The sequence below is a fragment of the Lissotriton helveticus genome, chromosome 3_1, assembly GCF_964261635.1.
Source record: "Lissotriton helveticus chromosome 3_1, aLisHel1.1, whole genome shotgun sequence".
In the NCBI taxonomy this organism is placed as follows: domain Eukaryota; kingdom Metazoa; phylum Chordata; class Amphibia; order Caudata; family Salamandridae; genus Lissotriton; species Lissotriton helveticus.
The window spans coordinates 1,049,202,586-1,049,227,849 of record NC_136061.1 but is presented as its reverse complement, the minus strand read 5'-3'; the positions used below and the strand labels follow the sequence as shown (position 1 = coordinate 1,049,227,849).

The following is a 25,264-nucleotide window of genomic DNA, read 5'->3' as shown; positions in this document are numbered from 1 at the left end:
TTTATTTATTTATACATTTTTATATAGCGCGAACTTGGAACAGCATTAACAAATGGACACAAATATTACCTTAATTGCAGACAAAGCCCTTCCCTGATCCGTAATGTAATCTGGCAGCCAAACGGTCTGTGCTGCAGGGAGTTGGGCCTATTTGTCCCCAGGACAAAATAAACATGAAAAGTTGTTGTCCTTGACCGTGGGCATCTGGCTATAGGAATCCCACACCGCTGCACAACTGTAGTACTCTGCGCCACTCCACTCCACTCCACTCCACTCTACTCTCCGCCACTCCACTCTCCCACACTCCACTCTGCTCTATGCCACTCTGCACCACCCTACTCTATGCCACTCAACTGTACTCTGCCCCACTCCACTGTACTGCGCTCTCCTCTATGCCACTCCACTGCACACAATGCCACTCTACTTTATGCCACTCTAGTCTACGCTACTTTACTCTATGCCACTCCACTGTATGCACTCAATGCCATTGTACTCTATTCCACGCCACTCTATTCCACGCCACTCTATTCCACGCCACTCTATTCCACGCCACTCTATTCCACGCCACTCTATTCCACGCCACTCTATTCCACGCTATTCTATTCCACGCCACTCTATTCCACGTCACTCTGTTCCATACCACTCTACTCCACGCCACTCTACTCCACGCCACTCTACTCCACGCCACTCTACTCCACGCCACTCTACTCCACGCCACGCCACGCCACGCTACTCTACTCTACTCTACGCCACTCCACTCCACTCCACTCCACTCTACTCTACTCTACTCTACTCTACTCTACTCTACTCTACTCTACTCTACTCTACTCTACTCTACTCTACTCTACTCTACTCTACTCCACTCTACTCTACGTTATGCGACTCTCCTTTACTCCCAGTTACTCTACTCTACGTTAGTCTGCACCACTCCACTCTGCGCCACACCACTAGCTTTTAGCAATGCTGAACAGGAGCCATGCTGCTGTACAACTTGGCTAGAAAACATTGCTGAAGTCAATATCTCTCACATAGATAAGATTGATTGGCTTTGCCATTGCTTGTTTTTCAATTTCTTTTTGTTTGAATTTAAACAACTTCTGGAAATGAAAAACATTTCCATTACACACCAGTCCATTGGTATCCCGTATACAGAGTTACACATTAACAATTCTGCTAGCCATATTTCAGCCCATACATACATATATCAGTTCAACTGTGTCTTTGACAGTATGTTTGTAAAGTAAAGTATATTGTGTCTTGCACTAAAGGGGGTCTATTATTGAGAGGGGTCCAACAATTTTGCCAACATAGCGGCCCAATGAGCCCAGTCTTCTCAGGCCTAAAAAATAAATCATAAAAACGTTACCAGACCTTCAGGTCTAATGACTTAAATAGTCTGCTTGACCTAACTGTAATTCTCTTGACCCATAAACTGGTTTCAAATTATGTGATCCTAGGCTAATATCTGAATTCACTGAGCCACCATTTTCTTCATTATCACACATATTAGCACCTTCAAATATGTTAGTTCAGTATGTCTGCTGTACCAAAACTCTTTTGTTTGGTTAAAGAGACTAAACATTTGCTCCATATATAATACAAATCTAGCCGCATATAGGCTACACATGACCCCCTGACATGCCTCTTTGTTCATTAACCGCATTGTCATCAGGGCAGGGGCAAGAATGTTTCTCAAATTGTGTTTAAACACTATCCCTTTTAATGTAACTATAAGCATGGTGCAGCAGCACACAGTAATTTGCAATCAGACCATTTTCCATTGAAATAACCACAACATTTCCCAATGGTATGCAGTTTTTCTGATAAAACTATATAGTGCACAAACAATATTTGGAAATTGAGTTTCTGCAAATATTTGTCAATTGCACATCAACAAGTAAAGTATTCTGATTTGTTTTGCCTTTATTTAAATCTTTGCATCACACTTCTGAAATAAAAAAAAGTGCTTTCGTAATACCTGATACATTTTGGAATATTTGTACCATTTATATATAAGTTATTTAATTGTGGTCTAACAACTAACATTCGACAGCCTTTTGTTTCACAATGGTTGTCAGACAGCTCACTTTACAAACGCGTCTAACTGTAGTAAGAGAAAGAAAAGGTAACAACATTTTCTAGGATAAGAAAAGCAGCACTTTAGTAAAAAGGCAAACTGACATTTGACCTCTGTCCTTTAACAGATTGCAAATGTGTCAAGATTAAAATCAAGGCAACTCTATTGCTTTCTTTTCCAGCTCAAGATCATTCCCCAGAACGGACCAGTAGATCCTAAAGTAGCTCAACCTGATAAAATCTGACTCGACATAGCAAGTGGGCGAGTAGATTGTTCGAGACCTGCTTCTACTGGTTTCTTGTCTTTTCTTAAGGCCTTCATGTGTTTTTAATCTCTTAGAGCCCATTTCAGCAAGCCTTGTTTCCATTCGTCAAATTTGGGGTCGATCTGGCTGACTTAATGAACTGCTATCCACCTTTTTGCCAGGGCTTTGCCCAATGATACTAGTCTTATTTTAATTTTGTAATTCTTCTTCAAGCTTATTGGATGAGTTGGTAGGAGTTTTTGTAGGTAAAAGTTGAGTGTAGTGAACAATTATCCCCCCAAATTGTATAACAAAATACCTTAATTTCCAAACTATAAAACAGACTCTATATAACCTGGCATTTATATTTATGAGTGGTCCAAAATTATTTGCACATTTTCAAATTATAGAAGAGTCAACATGTGATCTGCCTACTATATTTTTTAGCGTTTTACAATAGAGTGATAGGAAGGGCAATTATTTAGGAGACTACTACCAGAAGAAAAAAATGGAGAATAACAGAAACACAAATATATACGCATACATGCACACGCAGCCTTCGGGTCCGATTTAGAACTCTGCGGACGGGTTACTCTGTCACAACGTGACTGATATGCCGGTTTCCGAAATATAAATCCCATTACATCCTATGGGATTTAAATTTTGTCGGACGGGATATCTGGCACCATTGTGACAGAGTAGCCTGTCCGCTGAGTTCTAAATCGGGCCCTTAGTATTTGGCCAGATCAATGAAAGCAATACTTTTTTTTGTGATGGAAGAAAAGGTTGCATGCAGATGGATCCAAAGGTTGATGTTGCCATGTGAAAGGTCCTTAAGAATGCGTAAAGAAAAATACCTTACAATATTTTTGGATTCAAACAAGTCAATATTAGTAAAAGTACCGATAAAGCCATGAAGCACTCTGACCTTCATAGTTTCTGGGTGCCCTTTCGAAGGGTTATGGTTGGAATGGTGTAGTTGTAATAAGCCCTATACTGGAGATGTTGGTTGAGGTTCATGAGGTTCGAAAACATGGCCGAAACATGGTGCATTGTATGTCACAGATATACACATGGAGTATTGAGAGTGTGAGAGGAGTAGCAGCCACGTATACTATTTATTAAATGGAAAGAATCAAAATTAGTGGCTTGTATCTATGGTGATGGGAAGTATAATTTTAGTACTTTCTGAAATTTGATGTGATTGTTAGGACTCCTTTTTCTGGTGGGCATTGAATTCTAGAGTTTGGCTGTTTGAGCACACTGAGGTTCTGCCAGTTCAAGTATTTATGAATGGAGTAATGGTCATTACATTTTCAAGCCTAGAGCACAGAGGTCTTGTTTGGTGACAAAATTGAAATTTTTATTGAAAAAAGAGAGGTGGTGCATCATAGTTTGCTTAGTGAACTATGAACTTTGCTGTAAAGATGATCCTTCTAGCTACTCGGGTTATTGTTGGAAGAGCGGCCCGGTTGATGAGCTGTCTGGCAGCACAGTTTAATTTCTCTGTAGTTTGAATAAACACTCTTCAGTTCTTCAGCAGAGCATGTTGTGGACTTGTTGGAGCCTTGATGGCAAGATGATTTCTATAGTTTTCCTGTGGCATGTCAAAAGCCCTCAAGTTTTGTACATTGAGGTGTCTCATCCTGCCTGAATTCACTGCAGTGTCCAGGTTCTGTTGAATCTGGTGTGGCGGCCTCTAAAAAATATACATCGGTAGTTAGCTATGGAGAAATTTGACATAATGAACACCGGCAAAGCATACAAGTGTAACAGAACTCCTCATTAAGAATACCTTTCCATCTTGAAAGTGGTACCCAGTCCGTTTCCTTGTTTCTCCCAGGCCTAGGTGAATATTTTATAACCTTGAAATCATTCCCATTGTCTAATTTGGGCACAAAATATACAAATGTAGCCCTAACGCTGCTATCTAAATATCTGTATTAACCACAAACGCTCTAACCTTTGATTGTCTTCTATTTTTGTTTTAGACAAATGAAAATGAGACCTGGAGAGGTCCTTATTGACTGTTTAGATTCCATTGAAGACACCAAAGGAAATAATGGTGATAGAGGTATGTTTACACAATTAGGTTCATGGAGCGTTTAGCTGTACTTGTGGTGGCTGGTAGGCCTCAAACCTACCCCTGTGTGATTGAAGGAGAGACAAAAGTATGATATACATCTTACAAGGTCTTCATATTCTTCTATATAGTGCCTCGTGTTGAAAATCCTTGGTAGTTTCACTTGCCCAGTAGGAAGTAGAGGAAGCTCTTGTGTTGTTACATGCATGATGCAGGCAGTCATATGTTTAATGTATAATCTCTATACAATGGCAAGGGTTGAGGCAAAGAAAATGCACCTGCTTTCACCTGTGGCTTGAGGGTAATGGGGATGGTGCTTGTGAATCCAAGGAACACAACCCTGTCTGTTCCTTCAAGGGCAAAACCCGAAAAATGCAATGAACAATAAGGACTCAGCACCCATCCAAGAAGTGTTTTTTTTTCAATCTTTTCAAAGGTCCACAATGTATATGAAAGTATAAGGTCTTGTGACAAATAAGTCCGGGCTTCAATGAGATTTTCTTTTCCAAAAGTTCTTTATTATAGTGATTCAAGATAAGACAAAATCCAAGATCACATATGGATTTCCTTCTTAGCCGACGCGTTTCGTCTCAAACATTGAGACTTCTTCAGGGCTCAGATAGTAAGTGATAGGCAAAAGTACATCTTGGAAATGTTTCTTGAGAGCAGCGAATTGGGCTATTTTCTTTAAGTCTTGACGAAATTAGTTGAGATGCTGCCCTACCTGTGATGTGTTACCTTGTGCTGGCTACTATGCCATTTTCTGCATAACAAAACTGAGCACGACAGAAAGAGCAGTACAGGCCCAAACAGACTGTAGACAGGGACCTCTGAACCTGCATGAGTTACACTTCTGCCAACTAATTTCGTCAAGAATAATGCCTTGCTTTTTTCAACGAGCACGTCATTTTGCACTTGAGACATGTCTAAGAACTGGAAATAACAGTTGTTACTATTACCCAATTTAATGATACTTTAATGTGTGTACGGAAACTAAAATAATACAGACATTTTCAGGTATGATTCTCCACATTTAAGGGATGGAAGAAAGTAATTTCTGACTGGCATTTCTGCCCAGCTATTGTTTCCCCCGAGACAAAACATGAATAGATTTTACGAGCATCAATTAGCTTAAAAAGTGAACATATAGGGGCCGATTCTGATCTGGGTCGGAAATCTCTCCAACCGAGCCGGATCCGGAGTGTTTTCCGACCGAGCCGGACTCCTGCAGTCCGACCGAGTGAGTACGATGCGGCCGCATGCTGCCGGACTCGGTCCAGTCGGACTCCCAAAAAAGTAAATGAGAGCCGGTCGTACAACACGTAGATGGGCTCCCATTGACTGAATCGGTATGTCTCGCACAAGGACACCCCCTACAGTGGGTACGCGTCAGTGGCATTTGCACCGTACATGCCTGTGCTGGGGAGACCCTTGGGTCTCCCCCTGTGTCCAAGTCGTAAGGCTGCGGGTGACAGGGGTCCGACGCGGACCCCCAAAGGCAGCTTCCCAGACATTTTGCGAGCTGGAAACTTCGCCTCGATCCGGCTGTCCGATGCATGCAGCGTACTGGCTCGGTCGGAAATCGCCTCCATTACATGGCATGGTTTGCTTACGGCCGAGGCGTACGGAACGGTTCGGACTAGGAAACGATTCGGTCGGCGATTTTTGCATTTCTCGCATCATAGTTGCTCGCTCGTACAGCTGTACGAGTCGGGCGGAGAACACGCTTACGGCTCGTACTTTTCCCGTCCGGATCGCGTTCGGAGCTCTTACGAGTAAGACCGGAATCGGCCTCTTAAAGATATGATGAGGTACCTGTTGAGAAAATAAAGTATAATGCAGTTTGTTTTGTTTGCTCTTTATAAAAATCCAAAAGAAAGGATAATAAACATAGTTATAAATTAGATTTACTCATGTTATCTTCTAAATTTTAGAGCTTTTTTGGTTTCCTTTTGATGATGCTGTTCAACTACTGCTCACCTCCCTTGAATGATGTGGCTTAGCTGTATTTATTTATAATGGCATAGTTGCATCATTTAGGATAAGATTGACAAACCGCGCAAAAATGTTCTTTGCTAGTGCCATGATGAATCAGCTGCTGTTTTGTTTTCGTTTGTGCCATGCTTTAACATAGACCTACCCTGCCTTCTCACTTCTGCCGTATTCAGCCTCATTTTCGTGTTTGCCATTCCAATCGAGCATTAGCTCCCTGTCTGGTAGGTAGGTTTACATTTCATGTTTCGTTTTTAAAGGTTCTTCTTCGGTCTTTTCATGAGAAAGCTGTGCACCTACTAATCTTCGTTTCGGTTTCTGCTATGTGTACCTACATTTGAAACCATGCGTATAGAAAACCTATATGTCATGTAGGCTAGAATGGGATCCGCATTAGATGCACACTGCTATAGAGGAGACATGCTACTTTGCATAGCAATATTGAAAAAGCACATAGAGAGGCAACAAAGCAATTATCTTTCAAATGCTTAAATACACAAAAGGTAACAGTGTCCTTCAATAATGTGAAATGTGGTCTCTTTAATGAATCCTTGAGACATTCATGATGCAAGATGATCAAACACAACAGCCGCCGCACAGTAAACGCGTTTTGCCCCGGTGGGACTTCCTCAGGGCATAAAACTGAGTCCACCAGTGTTGTGGTGATCTCTAATATATCTGGTCACTGTGATCTGGAATTCATGTAAAAAGAGAGATTCTCTCCGTACCAGTCGCAATTTCCTCCAGATGATATCCAATATAAGGTGTAGTGCACGCTTTAAACGAAAAGATTCACAGTAGCTTCAATGCTACACGTTCTTGACCTGTATGTCGTTAATCAAATCACTGGTGTTCGCTATGATATGCGACACTTCATATAACGAGTTGCTTCTAAAGTGGCCCCGGTAAGACGCCACGTCTCTCGATCCGCCGACAGCCAGTCTCGAAAAACAAACGTTTCCGTTTCTGTTTGTTTTTCAAGTCTGGCAGTGATTTGAGGAACGACATGCAGGTATTATTATTATTATTATTATTATTATTATTATTATTATTATTATTATTATTATTATTATTAATAATAATAATAATAATAATAATAATATTGGACAGCTTGAATTGATGAATAAATGTGTGCAAACTTTACATAGTGTTTCATGATATCTGAGAGGCTGTTGAGGGGTTAGCAATGTGATATGGTGCTGCTCTAGTTAAACAAAAGTCTCATTCTTAATTGTATAGCAAAACTGGAGGCAGAAAAATACCAGACACTGGTAGCCACTGCGGAAAGAATTTTCATAGTAAGTGTTGGTTCGCTATGTAATAGGATCCACACATATATGATTGCTATAGCCACAGTTGGGATCACAGCATTGATTGGCACTGAAAGTTCAGTAGATGATTTATTTGTATGGGTTGATCACACAATTGTTCTGGTTGTGATATTTTGAGTGAGGAGTGATTTTCTTTTTTTCATTTAATTCTTTTGAAAAAATTGATTAGTGTTCCAGAAGGGGGTTACGAATTCTAAATTCTTTAAATAGGCAAACGAGGGGCAGTTGTGAAGCAGTGAACTCATTTTATTAACCAATGTCTGTTATTGAATATTTACGATTAATGTCCCCCACATTCCATTCTCTGTTTGTGTCCTAGCTAGTCGTGATTCGCAGGTCTGTTAGTAGATGCCAATGGCTGTCTAAAACCCTCCTGTCTCAACTGATGCTACTTAATACCTTAATCAAAGAGACTCTAATTACTGTGAAAGGTGTGATTGTGAGGGTAAATGCTATGCCGAGTTTCTTGAAATTAGTAGTTAGATTTTCATTTGCATTTGCTGTAGTCCGTGTATGAGAGTATGTCTTTTGTAAGAAGCTCAATAGTTATGCTGATGTGTCTTCAGTACCAGGCCAAGACCTTAATGTAGAATTTTGTTTTCTTCGACTGTACTGAATATAGGCACTAAATAAAAGACTAGATCATTCTGAAATTGTAGGTTCTGGTATCTTCTATCAAGTCAATCAGTATATCAGTTCTCTGCCAACATTAGCCTACCACAGCCCCTTTTGCCAAACGTCCTGCATGGGACACACATATGCAGAGACTGTGGGTAGTTTTTAACTTTATTCATAACAAGTGAATTGTGTAGAAAAGATCTACCTAAATGTTGCAAAATGCTGAAATACATCACACCAAAATGCAACCAACGATATAGTAAAATAATCTAGAAACCATGGAAAAAGGGTTCTGCACAGACAATGAAAAGGGATACTTTGGTCCATGACAATATATGTATCTTTAAGTGAGGATGTGATAGACAGCAAAGGCTGGAAAACTACGTCCAATTGCAAAATAGCTTAGTTATCCACAGTGCCCGAGAGTACTCCTCACTCGTGTTTCATGGATCTACACCATGAAACATGAGTGAGGAGTACTGCGGATAATGAAGCTATATTGCAATTACACGACCTGATATTACGATGAGTTTTTAATTTTGATCTGAACAAAGGAGGCAGAGATTTCTTCTCATATATTTAAGTGTTGTGGATGTCAGAGGTGATTGTGCCCCAACGACACAACACATGTTGGCTGTTTTGAGTGTATATGCCTTCTGTGGTAACTAAGAAGCTAAACTTCTGTGCATAAACTGATGTAAAGAAATATGGACTCAAGGAAGTACTTGTGGATCCAATAAAAAATCAACTGAAACAACACAACTCGTATTTGAATATTCAATTTGTTACTTTGAGTGCTCAGGACAATTTTTGTATATTTTAAACCCCCTAAGGTTATATTTGGGTAGTGATGTGGCCAACTCTTGCCATAGAGCACCGAACTGTAGTTTGGGTATTACACCAGATTACCCCGACACATTGAGGGGAGCACCCGCGTGTCTGGCTACTGTTTTTGATTAGTATATTATAAAAATTTAGACAAGCATTAACCGTTACATCTAGAATAGCCTAGTTGTTTTTACGTGCTTGGATTTTGGGAGGTTTTGTCCAATGAGGGATTGTAGGATAATTCCCTGTACGGATAATCTTTCTTTAAAGGCAAAGACGATGACATCGTTTTGGGCAAGGTAGGATAATACCCTGTACGGATAATCTTTCTTTAAAGGCAAAGACGATGACATAGTTTTGGGCATTATTTTGTTTCATACAACTAGGAGAAATCCATTCTTTGTTTGCCAGGAAGTACTGTTGCAAGATCTTAACAGACTGTTGGAGAGTAGAAGGCTACTGTACTACATCTGTACTGCCCTTCGGCATCCAAAGGAAGTAGAAAGTTCCAGCCGTTGTTGAGTGTTTAATGGTGAAAAGATGATTTTCTTGGCTGAGAGAGATGTCCTGAAAAGGTAGACTGTAAAGGCTTCTCAATGGTCTGACTCTAAAGGTACTACTGGCAACGACTTGCCTCAGTGGGCTAATACTCCAGGAGAGATGGAAAGAAGCTTTTAGGAGAGAGGCGACTGGGCTTGTAACAAAAGTGAGTAGCAAAAGTGAAATTAAAGAAAAGTAGTAGATTAGGAAAAAGGAAGTTAGAACAGGCACTGGACAGGAAATATCTCCCTGAAAGAACTTCAAAAGCAACCTAGGTATTTAGCAAAAAGGAGCTTCTGGCTGGGCTAGAGAAACAGGTATGAAGGGCCCTTCAACCTGGACGGCTCCTTTATAGAGATCCCTCAACCTTAGATATGCACAGAAAGTTGAGGAAACAGTGACTACTCACTGAAGCATGCTCAGTTCCAAAATCTCCAAGCATGCATGCTGCTAGTAGGAAACACTATATATGTGTGATCTCCTTGAGGTTTCTCCTGGTGGAGTTAGCATCTCTCACACTAATCACCATTGTGCATGTGGCGCCTGCAGAATCCCCGCTGGCATCTTCATTCACCACTTGTCGCTCGACTTGCCATCCTTTTAAAGACTGGTGAGCAATACTCTTTTCTCCGCGATTCCTGACTCTGGGGAAGGCTGAAGGAAAAATTGGGCAGGTGAAATTGGCTGTCGACACCATTAAGGCCCTGAAGTATTCTGTTGGAAGTTTTTGCTTAGTTAGGAGTTTCAAGCCATATCTGTACTAAAATATTGTACATGAAGTATAGCTCAGATTCAGCAATATGAACTGAAATATATATATTGAGAAGTTGTACATGTTTTTAAACTTTCTGAACAAGGTGAAAGTGATAAAAGCAGACTTCCGATAGCAGTTAATTTGCTGGCATTTGTCGTATTATAATTTCCTATTTTTGCAGGTCGTTTAATGGTGACAAATTTACGAATAATTTGGCATTCCCTGGCACTGCCTCGAGTTAACCTTGGTAAGTGAATTTACTTTCAAACCAAATATGGAATCAGTAATGCATTTTTTCCGTCCAGAAGCACTCTGACGCCCACAAGTAGGAGACCAAATGTACAAAGCATGGCCACATTTCTCAAAGATCAAATACCATTTGTATGCATCAGCTGACATTTTATGAGACCTGATTAGAAGTGGATTATTTAGAGGTTAAATATAGGAATTTGATACACATATGTGTTTAGATATTTTATATAGCTCAATAAAGTTAACTCATAACCACTTTGGAGCACTTAGCCTCAGAGTAAATGCAAACTGATAGAAATACAAAAAACAAGATTTAGATTAGGGTAGTAAGCAGAATAGGCATCATACTCCAAAGCGAAGTAGGGCTGGAACACATAGCATGTGCCCTGACATACTCTTAAATGCGTTTAAATGAATCAAAACTCACAGAAATGTTGCAGAAAAGACTGTTGGTTCTACGGTCCACCCATCACCCACTATTGCAGTATTTATATGCCCTCCTTCCTCTCCATTTGTGCCCTAGACAGCACAAATTGTGTTGGTCTTCCAGTTATAAATGTGTGCGTGGTTTTTCCCTTCTATCCCCTTGCAAATAAATTGCATTTTTTCACTTTTGACCCGATTTCACCTACTGCCTCCTCCTGTTTTAATTTGATTTAATTTGATTTGATGATTTTTTGAGTCTTTTAGAGCGCTCATATGCCAAAAGGGACCTTGGCGCTCGCCTGATATCAAGAATGATGCACATTTGATTATTATAAAACAAAGTACATTTTATTCCCCCTAAAGATCAAAAGAATTGAGAATAGTCTAGGTCCTCTGTCATTTCTTGAGGATAGTCTGGGTTCTGCCGAACATAGTTCTACACTGGAGTGGGACTGAGTGTGTAAAAGATCACAGTGATGGGTCCTTCTTTCCTGGTCTGTAGCCTATACTTTAAATCATCTACACACAGTAACTTGACACATGTAATAACTGAAAAGCAGACGACACAATACAGAATACTGATTTGGAATTGGCCACAATTAACTTTATATTTTCCTGTCGAAAAATTGCAGGGTTATTGCTGTAGAGGAAAAGAACCTTAGTCGTATCACCTGCTGGCATCCCAGGAAGTTGATAGTAAGTTCAGGGTGAGCACAGGACAGAAGAGTGTGTGGGAGGCCCATTGTTCACATGCATACTTGATACAATTGTATACTTCGGTTACTTATGCAGACTCCTAGTAGTGGAAAGTCTGCCCAAGTTGCCATCCACCATCCTTGCATATACCCTATTCTGTTATTAGCACTAGGCTTCCCCATTACAGACCCAACCTCTCCTGATGTTTGAATAACCAGGGTGCTACACGATTGAGCACTCCACCCACACAGAATTCCATCAAATTGAGGGACACAGTGGTGGGGGTTGTGAATAGCCGCCTCGTGGTTCTTCACTCTGTACCTTAAAATATTAATTGCCTGCTCTCCCCCTTCTCTTCTCTCTTTCTCATCATTTTCCAAACTCGATGCCCTTTTACTCCCATCCTCTTTCTCTTTCTTTTTTCTCTTAATCCCTCTCACTTTCTCTTATCTTTTATACTTTCTTTACTTGAAATATCTTGTTTTACTCATCTTTCCAAGTTTAGTGAGGAAAGGGACTTGATGTCAGGCGTCGTATACATATGAAATGGCTTTAAACTCACAGTGGACAACAATGGAGTGACTGTCCCATAGTTTCGAGACCTCTCAGCATCAGTTGACACTGTTAACCACATCATACTATTGAAAAGACTCCATCACATCGGAATAGGTGAAAATGCAAAGAAATGACGTGAAATGGATTGCCTCATATCTGAAAGACAGAAAGCTTGTTATACCTACCACATTTCACACCAGCCCCTCACACCCGCCACTGCGGTGCCCCTCAGGAATCCATCTTATCCCATCTGATATTCAACGTGTATGTAAAGTTCCTTACCCCTTATCCAGAACACTGCTGCAAACCTCCTTCACCATATCTACCCCAGTTAATGCTTGATACTCCTGGTAGCACTCCATTGGCTACATGTAACTAGACGAGCAATGTTCAAGGCACTAAGCATTGTCCGCAAAGCTTCCCAAGGAAATGGACCACTGCACCTACAACTGATATTTCAAGCAACAAATATAAAATAGGACACTGCACTCCAAGCTTGTGCCACAGATCGTCATACTTGCGTACTATAAGAAATCCATAGGAGGCACCACTTTCTCAATAGAAGCATTAAAGCTCTGGAAGTCACCATTAGTCAAGATGTGAAGTATCCTTGGAAAATTTAGGTAAAAGAGAGGGGAAAACATGGCTATTTTCATGCTAACTTCACCATCCCATAACCCTGAGATAGAACCTGCAACAATAATTGTTCCTTCAATTACAATTTACAGTCCACAGATATGAAAATTCCCAACCAGTACACTCTCCTCATATTGGCTAACCTAACAATCTTCTGTACCCAGGTAATTTATGGAGGACTAACCTGTGTCTAGCATTGTTGATCACGTCATGCGATCAGGTGGCCCCCCTCAGGCGTGTCCAGGTGAAGCGTACTCACCACGCGAACAAGTGGTTCAATCAGGAGCTTAAAGAGAAAAAATTGGCGGCTCGCCAAGCAGAGCGCACCTGGAGACGTACCTATAGTGAGACCTCAAAAACCCTGTATAACTCCATTGAGGTGGAATACAAGCGAGCAATTTTAAAGGCAAAAACTTCTTATTTTTCAGGCAAGATTCTCCAGGCTTAGAATAAACAGAGGGAAATTTTTGCCACAGTGTTCGAATTGGCCTCCTCGGACAGAACAACTGCCAAACCGGTTCCTTCCCAAAACCTGTGTGATTCCCTGAATGACTTTTTTATCAGTAAAATTGAAGGCATCAAGTCCAATATCCCTCCTCCCTCCGCTTCATTTTCTGACATTGTCCCGCCCAACAATCCTTACCACCTTGATCAATTAGCTTTGCTATCTGAGGAGACCTTTTTCTCTATTCTCCCCAGTATTAAATCTGGCTCTCCTGCAGATGTCTGCCCGGCTTATATCATGGGCGACATTTTCCGGACCTGTCCCCTTCCCCCCCTGACTTTTCTTAATGCGTCCCTTAAAACAGGCACTGTCCCTTCCTCCCATAAATCAGCCATGATTGTCCCCATTTTAAAAAAGCCGGGCGCCGACCCTACTATGCCAGCTAACTACTGCCCTATTTCCCTCCTCCCTTATCTGGCAAAGGTGCTGGAGCGGCACATCACGATCACTCTCAGTTCTTTTATTGAGTCTAGTGGGTTCCTTGCTCCCTCTCAAGCGGGTTTTCGCCCCCTTCACTCCACCGAAAAGGTGGTAGTGTCCGTTATGGACACACTTAGAGAGGGGCTTGATTCTAATCTCCCACAAGCGCTGATTCTCCTCGATCTATCCGCCGCCTTCGACACGGTTGACCATACCATCCTTCTCTCCCGTGTCGAGGCGGCGGGTATCGGGGGTTCTGCCCTTACTTGGGTGACCTCATTTCTTAGCGATCGCACCCAAGCCGTCCATCTGGCAGACTTTTCCTCAGCGGCCCAAAAAGTACAATGTGGTGTCCCTCAGGGCTCGTCTCTCTCCCCTCTCCTTTTTAATCTATATATTTTTCCACTTATTTTTGCTTTACAGCGGATGGAGGTCACAGTGTTCAATTACGCTGATGACCTCCAACTCATCTTCACCCTGTCTAACTCACCTCATTGCATTCATAGCTTCCAGTCAGTGATGGTCTTTATCAGGGATTGGATGAACTCTAACCATCTGAAACTCAACCCTGATAAGACCGAACTTGTCCTGACTGGAGGTAAACTCAATCCCTGGTCTTCTGCCTTCTGGCCCCCCTCACTTGGTCCCCCTCCTTCTCCTCCTTTTTCCGTTAAAACTCTGGGGATCACCCTTAATCAACATCTCACCCTTCACTCACATGTCAGCACGGTGGTTTCTTCTTGTTTTTTTGCGTTGCGTACTATTCGCAAGATTTCAAGTTTTTTCTCTTCCTCTGCCCTTAAGCTCATAGTCATGGCGATGGTTCTCTCTCGCCTTGACTATGGCAACGCACTGTTCAATGGCATCCCCAGTTATGCCCTCCGCCGGCTTCAGCTGGTGCAGAACCAAGCTGCTCGCTTGGTTCTTGGTTTTCCCAGATCGCAACACATCACCCCGTCTCTTTGCTCTTTGCATTGGCTCCCGATAAAAGAAAGAGCCCTGTTCAAACTTGGATGCCTGACTTTTCAGGCTCGCGCCGGGACAGCCCCTGCCTTTATTAAGGCCAACATTCATCATTACATTCCTGGCAGGCAATTGCGTTCCTCCTCCCTCTCTCTTTTAGTGGTACCTCGTTTTAAGAAAAGTAGGACAGGAGGCTGCAAGTTTTCTGTCCTTGCCCCGTCCTTTTGGAACTCCTTGCCCCTCCCTATTCGAACTTCTGCATCTTATATGGAGTTCCGTAGGAGACTGAAAACTTTTTTGTTCTCACAGGCCTTCTCACTCTAACTTAATTGGTCCTCCCTGTTAAAGTTGTATCGACCCCGCAGCGCCATGAAACCGCTAGGTAAACGTGCGCTATATAAATATTTTAAAATTCAAATTCAAATAATAATGTAAATTATTATTATTTTTTTAATCCTGTCCCTCTCTAACTATAATGTCACAACACTCAGCAGTGATAGTCAATTGTACTTCTAAGAGTCTGCATATGAATTCCCTTATACTGCTTGGCCCTTTCACACTTGTGTAAGGCAGAACCACTGTAGATCATGTCTATCACCCAGTATAACACCAGTCCATAGCATCAAACTACTCCTCATCAGCTGAGCATGCCGGGAATAACTGAAGGATCTGCCACATACCACTGGTCACCAGAGGACTCTAAGTTAGTCTACCTTTGCAGGTCCCAACTAAGTACATGCTGTTCTTGACCTCTCACTATGACAATAATATGAGGGAGGATTTTAACAAAGTCCATCCAGGCAGATCTTCTGACCATCCCTCTCCCCAGTATATGCCTGCTCAAGACCATAAACATCAACAAAACTCTTAGAATGGCCACTCTGTGCTGTAACCGCCTTAGATGAAGAAGTGTGAGAGCTAGGCATGCTGATTATGGTTTTAAGTATGCTGGCAATGTTGATCATCTCTGCAGGCCGCTGAATGCTATTTCTTATGATCACAGTCCACAGTTGCCCTGCTAGGCACTGCATCCCATAAAGCAGTAACCACATTACACTAGTCATCACACACAACACCGAAACACTTCCCACATAGGTTCAAAACCAAGACAATACCTTCCAGCCCCACACCCTACATTGTGTAGTGGGTTAGCCACGCAGGCATGACCAACAGCCTTCCAAATAGGGTTAGTAAGCGCTATATAAATGCTAATACACAATACCGTTTTTTGATGGCTGGTTCTGTCAATGACAAGTAGCATACTACTCTTCTGTGCTATGCGAGATCTTTAGACCCAGACCCTAGAATGCATACATGTACAGATGAAACGCAACCAACTCTAATTTCCAACAGTCCTCATCCATCAATCGCCTGACTGTTAATAGTGTTATAACTCTTTGTCATTGTGCTTCAAACAAAACTGCACAGGAGTCTTTGGTAGCTCTATTTGATAGTCTTAAATAAGCGTTACATTCCCCAAACAATGCCAATGTTGAAACTCAATTAGTGTCACATACGTTTCTACTAATATAATGGTATGGACAGTGAACAGGAGTTTTTTTTTAATTCAGAATTGCCAAGTTTACCTTGCCTGTCAGAATTTAATCTGAGCTTTGACCAATTTGTGGCCTATACACAAACTAACTGTACTTTGTATTATATTTAGTAGTACTACAAAAGTAATATTCACATGCTAGAAAATACTATTCCCAAACCTATGTGAGACGAACTCCACCTCTCCTATCTTATGTATGCTGAGGTCTCAGCTACTTTTGCAGAGATCTCCACATACGTAGTTATATGCTTTAGTAGTAATGTGGGAGGAACCTCAGGGAGTGGGTGCATCATTACTAATAAATGGAATGGGTTTAGGAGGAGTAATGAGAGGCTTAGGGAAAGGTAAGTGAGGTATAAGGAGGGACAAGCAAATACTCACACACAAAAGAGTAAGCTCATTGCGAGTCACAAACTGCACTTCTAAAGTTACTACAGCCAAGAAGGTCCTAAAAATTTTGTAAAAGTACTGCAGCCCAACCTTGGAGTAACTCGGGCACCACACATGGCCACTCACAGGTAGTGCTTCACTCTCCCATATAAAATACTGGAGCTCGAGACCTAATAAAACCCCACCGAAAATAATGTAAAATAAATTAAATATTTTTTAATTTGAAAGTATGTGTGTGTATTAAAAATTATAATTTATAATCAGTTTATATTTTTTAATTAAAGGTATTTGCTCTAGTCAGTAAGTGGCAGTTTTCTTTATTTTTGTATTGTTTACCATTTTGAAATATTTGTTTTTATGTGCCCCTACCCCTAGTTTCAAATATAACACTAAGCGTCACAACAATCAGTACCTAAAATGATGATACTTTGTAAATATCAAAGCTTTGCACAAGGATCAGTCATATCAGCCAACCAGGTCTTTCACATCTCTTATACTCAAAGGTTGCCTATGGAACTGTTGGTTGGCCAGTGCTCACCACATAGATGTCGCAAACTCCATCTCAGAAATAGACTTGGTATTTCTCATCCTTACAGAAACATGGCTAAGCTCACACTAAAAACCTACAGCTGACCTTCTCGCCCCATCTGGTTACAATATCCTAACAGCAGTCAGATGCAGAGAACACTGGTGGTGGAGTCTCACTGATATTAATAAACAGCTTAGTGTACTAAACTTCCCACCTCTAAGTACAATTATCTCTGTTGCTGGAAAATCCCTCCAAGCACTGCCACTTAGTTTCGTGGAATTTATCACCCTTTCAGAGTCCCAAAGCTTTCATTTCCAACCTCACAAATTGTATTGCCAAATTGCAACTTTGTTGTAAATGCAATATGTCCTTGGGTTTCCTTAAGGTCAATTAGAGTCATGTATCAGATAAATATACCTGGTTACTTGTTGCACGTTGTGCTGAGCACATAACAGCTTAGACTGGCCGAAAAAACACAAGCCCATTCTAAAGTTGATATCATAGATTTGGTGGCCCATGACAATCATAAGGTGGAATGTATCTCCCCCTCCTCTGTTGTAGTTGATGGGCCAGACCATCTACAAATAACTTTACTCATTCACCCACTTTCCTCTGCGATCAAGACTAATACCACTTAATTCGCCATCACAAAAAGCATCTCAAACATAGATCTGATTCTGATTGTACTCAAGCTCTTGATCACTCTCAAATACTTTAGAAAACCCTGCAAGCTGAAGGGCAGATACGCCATAGCTAAATTATTTCAGAATACAGGGCCTTATTATGATGTCGGGTGGACCATCACTGACATGCCGTACCATCTGTGCCGTTCCTAAGACATGTTTCCATTTCAGAAATTTGTAGGGAATCTGCTGAGGTCACTCTGTATGCTTTCTGCGATCATTACTTTCTGGGCATATCTTCTAAAAAGCTACTGGCCAGGAATTTCTGCATAATTTGTTCGCTTATGGATCAGTTGCACTGTAAGACTCGCGGTGGTATGATTAAGATATTGCCGACTAGCATTGTTTGCACATTGTTATTTGCACTGAACCTGCAGAGATTTTAAAGCGAAGGATTTTAAGAATTTAGAGTAACTGTGATATTTTTAAACTTCTTTTAAAAACATGTGTTACCTCATAGCCGCCTCACTGACGCCCGTTGCTCTGCTCGCCGCCTCCCCGTTCCACCACGGGTTCGTCCCGTTTGACGTGGAGGGAGTGAAGGCGGGGCAGGGACGGGTCAGAGGTCAGAGGGCGGGAACTACCCTGGGGAAGCACTATTTTAGACGGCAATGTGCTCGTCGCGCAGCGGGCGAGCGCAGCGGGCGCGCCGGCGGCGCGCCGAAGGCGAGCCGAAGGCGGGCCCGTCTGCGCCCAGACGGGACCAGGGGCCACCCTGCCCAAAATTTCACAGCTCCCAGATACTCGAGGGACACCCTGCTAGCCCTTAGGTCAAGACGCAACGATAACTGTATGACACTGCACCCGGACACTCCCACGAGCTGTTGTCAGCATTGCAAGTTCTCCTTCTCCCATGCACTACTGGGAATTACTGGTGATTCAGGAGGTATCAAACTGTTTTACCTAAACCAGCCTAACAAGCAAGACACCCAATTCTCCTTCCTGAGTACCAATTGTAGATCACTCCCAAAACACAAAAATGATATCTTTAATCTTCTAAATGACCAGAAGCCAGATGCGCTATTTCTCACGGAGACTTGGTTAACAGATAGTTCCGGCCCAGACATAGCCCTAGCCCTAGCCCTAGCCCTCCCGCCTAACTACTCTATCGTTAGAAAAGATTGGGCAAACCAAGGAGGAGGAGGCATCTGTGTCATTTTTAAAAATATATTTCAATGCAAATGGACAGATGCGAAACTAGGTAACTGCGAAGCAGGACTTTTTAAACTCCCACTAACCCCTCAAATTACATTTACAGGACTCCTGATATATCGCCCCCCGGGGGCAGCAGGGGAATGGGCGGCTGCCCTTCCTGATCTTTTAGCACCTCTCGTACTGGAGGCTTCCATGTTTACCATCCTAGGCGATCTAAACCTACATCTAGAAGACCTTAACTGCCCAATGATTGCTAACTTTCTTTCAGATTTGGAGGCATTAAACATCCACCTGTGGAACTCTGGCCCCTCACATCAAGCCGGCCACCTACTAGACCCTATATTTGCTAATTTTGATCGCATTAAATGGGAGTCGACAGTAACCATTGTATGGTCGGATCACTTTCTTAGCAAATTTACCATCTGGGCTCCTGCACACAAAAATCTTAAAAAATCAGAAACATGGCTTAGAAATTGGAAAAAACTTCACATTAAAGACCTGGATGAACAACTAACCAGATCCAACCCAGGTTTTGAGGTAGATAAAATTACAACTGAGGATCACTACAGAATTAATAGTTGGCTATCAGACGCTGCTTTGACGGTTATTCCCCCGACCTTAAGTAAACAAAAATCATGTAATCCTCCAGCTCCCTGGTTCTCGGATAAGCTAAAAGAGGAAAAAAGCTTATGCAAGAAACTAGAAAGAATGTGGAGAAGAGACCTATAATCCCGTCGACAAAGAAAAGTATAAGCTAGCACTTAATACATACCATCTATCATGTAAAATCGCCAGGGGAAACGTCACCAAAAATACGATCTTAGGAGCACAGAATCACTCAGGGACTCTCTTTAAGGTCATAAAGAATCTAGCTGGAGCAGCAGCTATGCCGGAACCTCCTATCTTATCACCTACCCAATGCAATAGCATCGCAAATTTCTTCCACGAAAAAATAGATACGATATACGCCAATTTCACATCTAACAATGATGGCACTGATATTAGCCCCTCTACATCTTCTACAGAGGATCAACAAGAGCTCCCTATGAAACAAGAAATCAGAACATGGCAACCAATAGACGCTCTGGCCTTTAGGACTGCGTTGAGTAGCATAAAATCAGCTTCACCCCTAGATCCTCTACCTGCGCACGTCCTCAAACAATTGGACATTCCTATCCTGGAGGTCCTTAGAGCATTGCTAAATGCCTCCCTAAAAGAAGCTGTACTACCGAACGACTGGAAACACGCCATGGTAGTCCCCCTGCTAAAAAAGGCCAACAGTGACCCTGAAATGTTCTCCAATTTTCGCCCAGTGTCTTTACTACCGATTCTGTCAAAAATCCTAGAAAAACATGTTAATAGCCAGCTATCGGACTTTGTCAACGACAATAATCTTCTGCACTATTCACTATCAGGTTTTAGAAAAGGTCATTCCACGGAGTCCACTCTACTTGGGGTAACGGAGGTCATACGTCAAGAACTTGATAAGGGAGGCACGGCGGCACTCATCCTTCTAGATTTGAGTGCCGCATTCGACACCATCTGCCATACAACCCTCATCAACTGTATGGAAGACATTGGAATCAGAGGGAAAGCATTGAAATGGTTGGAGCAATTTCTCCTGTATCGAACATACCAGGTCTTCTCCAAAAGCAACCGGTCAGAAGTATATACGTCCCCCTATGGAGTGCCCCAGGGCTCCATATTGAGCACCCTCCTTTTTAACGTATATGTCACTCCCCTAGCCAAAATTGCCGTAGAGATGGGCCTCACCATTTACTCTTATGCGGACGATACACAACTTGTGTTCTCCCTCACATCTACAGATAAATCTGACATCTCTCCCCTTTAATCCGGACTACTCAGAATGGCCACCTGGCTTCATTCTAAAAAACTAAAGTTGAACGGGGACAAAACAGAGCTACTAATCTTTGGCAACCAAAAGAATCTCTGGGGCCCAACTCACTGGCCCGCGGAAATGGGCGCTACCCCGACCGCGGTGCAATCCGCACGCAACTTAGGGATAATAATCGATGATAAGCTGTCCATGCAGACACACACAGCCAAAACTGCCTCCACATGTTTTCTCATCCTCAAATGGCTGAGAAAAATATTGTGGCAATTGCCAGAGAGGGCTCAGAGGACTGTTATACAGGCCTTAATTACGTCAAGATTAGACTACGGTAACGTCCTATTTCTAGGAGTTACGAATAGCACTCTGAATCAACTGCAAGTAGTCCAGAACTCCGCGGCCAGAATGCTCCTCAATCTCCCAGGACGCACGAGGATGACAGAACATCTTAAAAATCTACACTGGCTGAGAGTGACCAGCAGAGTAAAGTTCAAAGCACTGTGCTATATGTACAGGATCAGCTCAGGAGTAGCCCCGGAGTATCTATGTAAAATGGTACAGAATTACTTGCCCACGCGTAACTTACGCTCAATAAATCAAGCGAAATTCATTGTGCCCAGGGTAAAAAGGGCTCGACTAGGAGGTCGCTCTTTTTCCTTTATAGCACCGGCACTGTGGAATTCACTCCCCCCTTCAACTACGGCTAGAATCCTGCTATCTACGCTTTCGCAAGGGAGTGAAAGCATGGCTGTTTGATCAATAATTGCCCCCTGCTTTCTTACCAGTAATACAGATCCAAGGCGCCGGGAAACCCTCAGGGTTGCTGTTGCGCCATATAAATGCAATAAATAAATAAATAAATTATGCTGAACTATGCTTCATGCAACCTTTCCCCTCTGTATCTTGGCAATGCCTTGCTCCAAGGTCTCCCAGACACAAGGGTCCCCTTTAAGGGAACCCTACATGCTTCTGTATGCCTCATTTAATTACCTGTACAATGTGACTGCATCAACTACAAATTGATGCAACTCCACTGGCTCCCCTTGCCAGCCAGCACCATCCTTAAAATTAGCTGCATAATTTATAAAGCAATCACAACCAGCATCCCTTGTCTATCTAGCTGACATGCTCACGGACTCCCATACCCCTTACTCCTGCAACCAGGACACAAACTAACTGGAGAAATAGAAGTGCATAAAGAAAGACACTAGGCAACAAGCCTTCTTCACCTATGCACATTAGATGCAGAGCAACACCTCCTTTGCTATCAGGGTGGTCCTAACCCTCCTCCAATTTAAGAAAGGGCTGAAGGCCCACCTTTCTTATGAATACAACTTGATGACGTAGTACCAATACACAAACCAGCTACCCCTTCTGTCACACGTTGACTCTGTCTTTGCTTTTGACCCTGTACAGTGATCCACTGACTTTCATTCATACATAGATATATCCACGCTAAGTTTATCATGTGGCCTTCTCAACAGTATTGATTAATACAGATAGTAAAAGAGAAAATGTTGTACTAAGAGTACTGGAACCGTCATAAAGATAGTTTAAATTTTTTTTGTTCAATACTAGTAAATCTGTCAGCCGCAGCCGCTGCAGGTAAGGGCGTTGGGGCCTGGGGCCTGCTGGGGGGGGGGGATTTCTAGAGATGACCACAAGGTAAAATTAAATAATTAATTCATTTTCCCTCGTGGTCGACTCTCGAAATCCTCCCCCCAGCCGGCCCCACCAATCTTACCTGCAGCGGCCGCGGCTTAAATATGTGGATCCTGGAATCTCTGTCAAGGATGGCAGAGCCAAACAATTCATAAGCATTGCTGATGAATACTATGGGAAACACTGTATGTTACAAGTTGAAGATCACTGTTATTTTTCTAACGTTAATTTATTGACATGTACCATATGCTTTCACATTTTTAGCTGTTGGATACAATTGCATGATAACCATCACAACAAGAACAGCTAACTCGGTGAGTGCTTGTTACTCTTAGCCTGATGTAATGAATTGCTAGTATTTACAAATGTGTAACCATTGTCCGGACAGTGCACACATTCAAAGGTAACAACAGTTGTATGTGCCCAATCATTCTAGGCCTTCTCAAATGTACTTGACTCTGTGTATCCTATAGGCTAGGAGTGACAGTTGAACCATCTATATGTTCTCTTGAGGAGTACTAAAGCACTGAACAGATCAAGCCCAGTACATTTACCTTTCTGGATATAAAATGTTAGTTGCGGCACAAAATACGTACTGATCCATTTTTATCATAAATAGGCATACATTCGGTCTCAGTTTTCTTGTATTCCACTTTCTGTCCAGTACTTTTCACAATGTTTTAATGTATGCTGTTTTATTGCACTATTCTCTGACAATACATGTTTATCAGACAAGTCCTTCAATGCGTTAATGCATAGGAAAGAAACCCACATCTCTTAGATTATAATTTAAATGAATATCCTTAGGAGTTAAAAACAAAAATACAAGTACTCTTCCAATTTTTCTCTGAGTTGTGTGGTAAATAATGTTTTACCACCTTTGAAAATTTAAGCTATTAACCTCACTACCAAGGAGAAACACAGACAAAAACGCTCATTTTTTGTTATAATCGGGGTACATTAGATATCATGAGCCAAACTGGTTAGCCAAGAGTCTTTGCAAAAAATGGCATGTGTTTTTGTATATTAAATGACCCAGATATTTTGCTTCAGAGTGTCTAGTGTGCAAGAAAGCGAGGATTGTAAAATGTATGTTTACAGCCCACTTGAGACCAATGACCACAACACTTGTTTTCACTGATTTATCCCAGCTCTAGGCACCAATGGAACCGTTTAATAGTAATCGCTGCTCAGCCTACAGAATCTAAAGCCTGGCTTTCAACTAACCTTCCTCTTTTGCTGTCTAGGAGGCCTTGTGGGTTATTATTTTTTTAATGGTATTTTCTCAATGAGAGCATTCCTCTTTTGCCTTGCACTGACAACATTATGTCAGCTAGGAAGTTGGATCTAGAGGTTTATTTCTCTGTATCCTCTAGGTTTAAAGCTACTAGAGTTAGGGATTTTTAAATAGTTTTACAGTTTCCAGAGATGCGTAAATAGATATAGGAGCAGTGAGATATTTTTTCACATGTTTGGGCAGAGGCGTTCAACAGACAGCTATCAAAAGACCTTAAGATATACACTCTTAAAATGTGCGATCTTGCTATTATTTCCTAAGGATTTGGTGGTTTGGTGGTGGAACTTCCTCCTCTGACCTATTGCAACTTTGTGCTGCTAAGAAAGACACTTGAAAACAAATTTTTGCAAAGTCAATAGGTCTAAAGTTGGCTGCTGACCTTTTGGCCTCCACAATACCTTCTAAATGTTTTTGTTAAACCTTTATTACAAAAGGCATGTCAGAATGGCTGCCCGTTTGCATGCATGCACAAGCAGCCATTTTAAAATTTCTTTGTTTGGAAGAAAATTTTAGAAAAAACATTGAAAAATGTCCATCCCTGCATGGGCTTATTCACTCTATAGGCTCATACTGCATGCACAGATAACCATCGTTTAACGTTTTAAAGCACATTTACAAATTGCCACCCTTTGCTTTGCCTGTGCTGGATGTGTTGCTGCACAAGCAGTGTCGGGTCAGTTAGCAGTGTCTGTTGAGTGTCCATTCTCTCACAATACCCCGCCACCCCACACACCCACACAAAATGCATTTAATTTTTTTAAAGATTCATTGCTTTGAAAGTCACTACCACTGAAAAATACTTTCGTTGGTGCTTCAGCAGAATACTGTCATTTACACAGAAAGAAACCAATAGCAATACCTCCTAGGATATTTTTGGTGGTGTTCCTAGTTTATCTGGAGAGCCACATAGAGGATCATGGGCTTTCCAATCACCACAGGCAAGTGCTTCCGTTTTGGAGGTGTTTCATTTGAGGTGACTCCATGACATCCACTAGGTAATAGCCAAAAGGCTTTTTTTTAAAAAAAATTGACTGTCATGGGGTTTTCCAATTGGAGAATTATTTATATATTGTTGGGATAGTTATTGCTAGTGCAGCTAAAACCGTTGTTTAGTTCTGATAAGGATGTCATGTAGATGTTAAAAAGGAGAGTTGAGATGATATAGCGTTGACGGATTCCAGTTTTTATATTGTAGGATTTGGATGAGAAAGGAGGTGGTTG

At 41.8% G+C, this 25,264-nt stretch overlaps 1 protein-coding gene across 1 annotated transcript in view; it reads left to right on the top strand.

Annotated features, from left to right (window-relative positions):
• BBS5 (Bardet-Biedl syndrome 5) overlaps positions 1 to 25,264 on the top strand; it is a 135,377-nt gene that overhangs the window by 7,333 nt on the left and 102,780 nt on the right. The window contains exons 2-4 of the mRNA XM_078681613.1: positions 4,313 to 4,395; positions 10,649 to 10,714; positions 23,011 to 23,060. Of these exons, the coding sequence (XP_078537739.1) occupies positions 4,313 to 4,395; positions 10,649 to 10,714; positions 23,011 to 23,060 (199 nt within the window). The remainder of the gene's footprint in view (positions 1 to 4,312; positions 4,396 to 10,648; positions 10,715 to 23,010; positions 23,061 to 25,264) is intronic.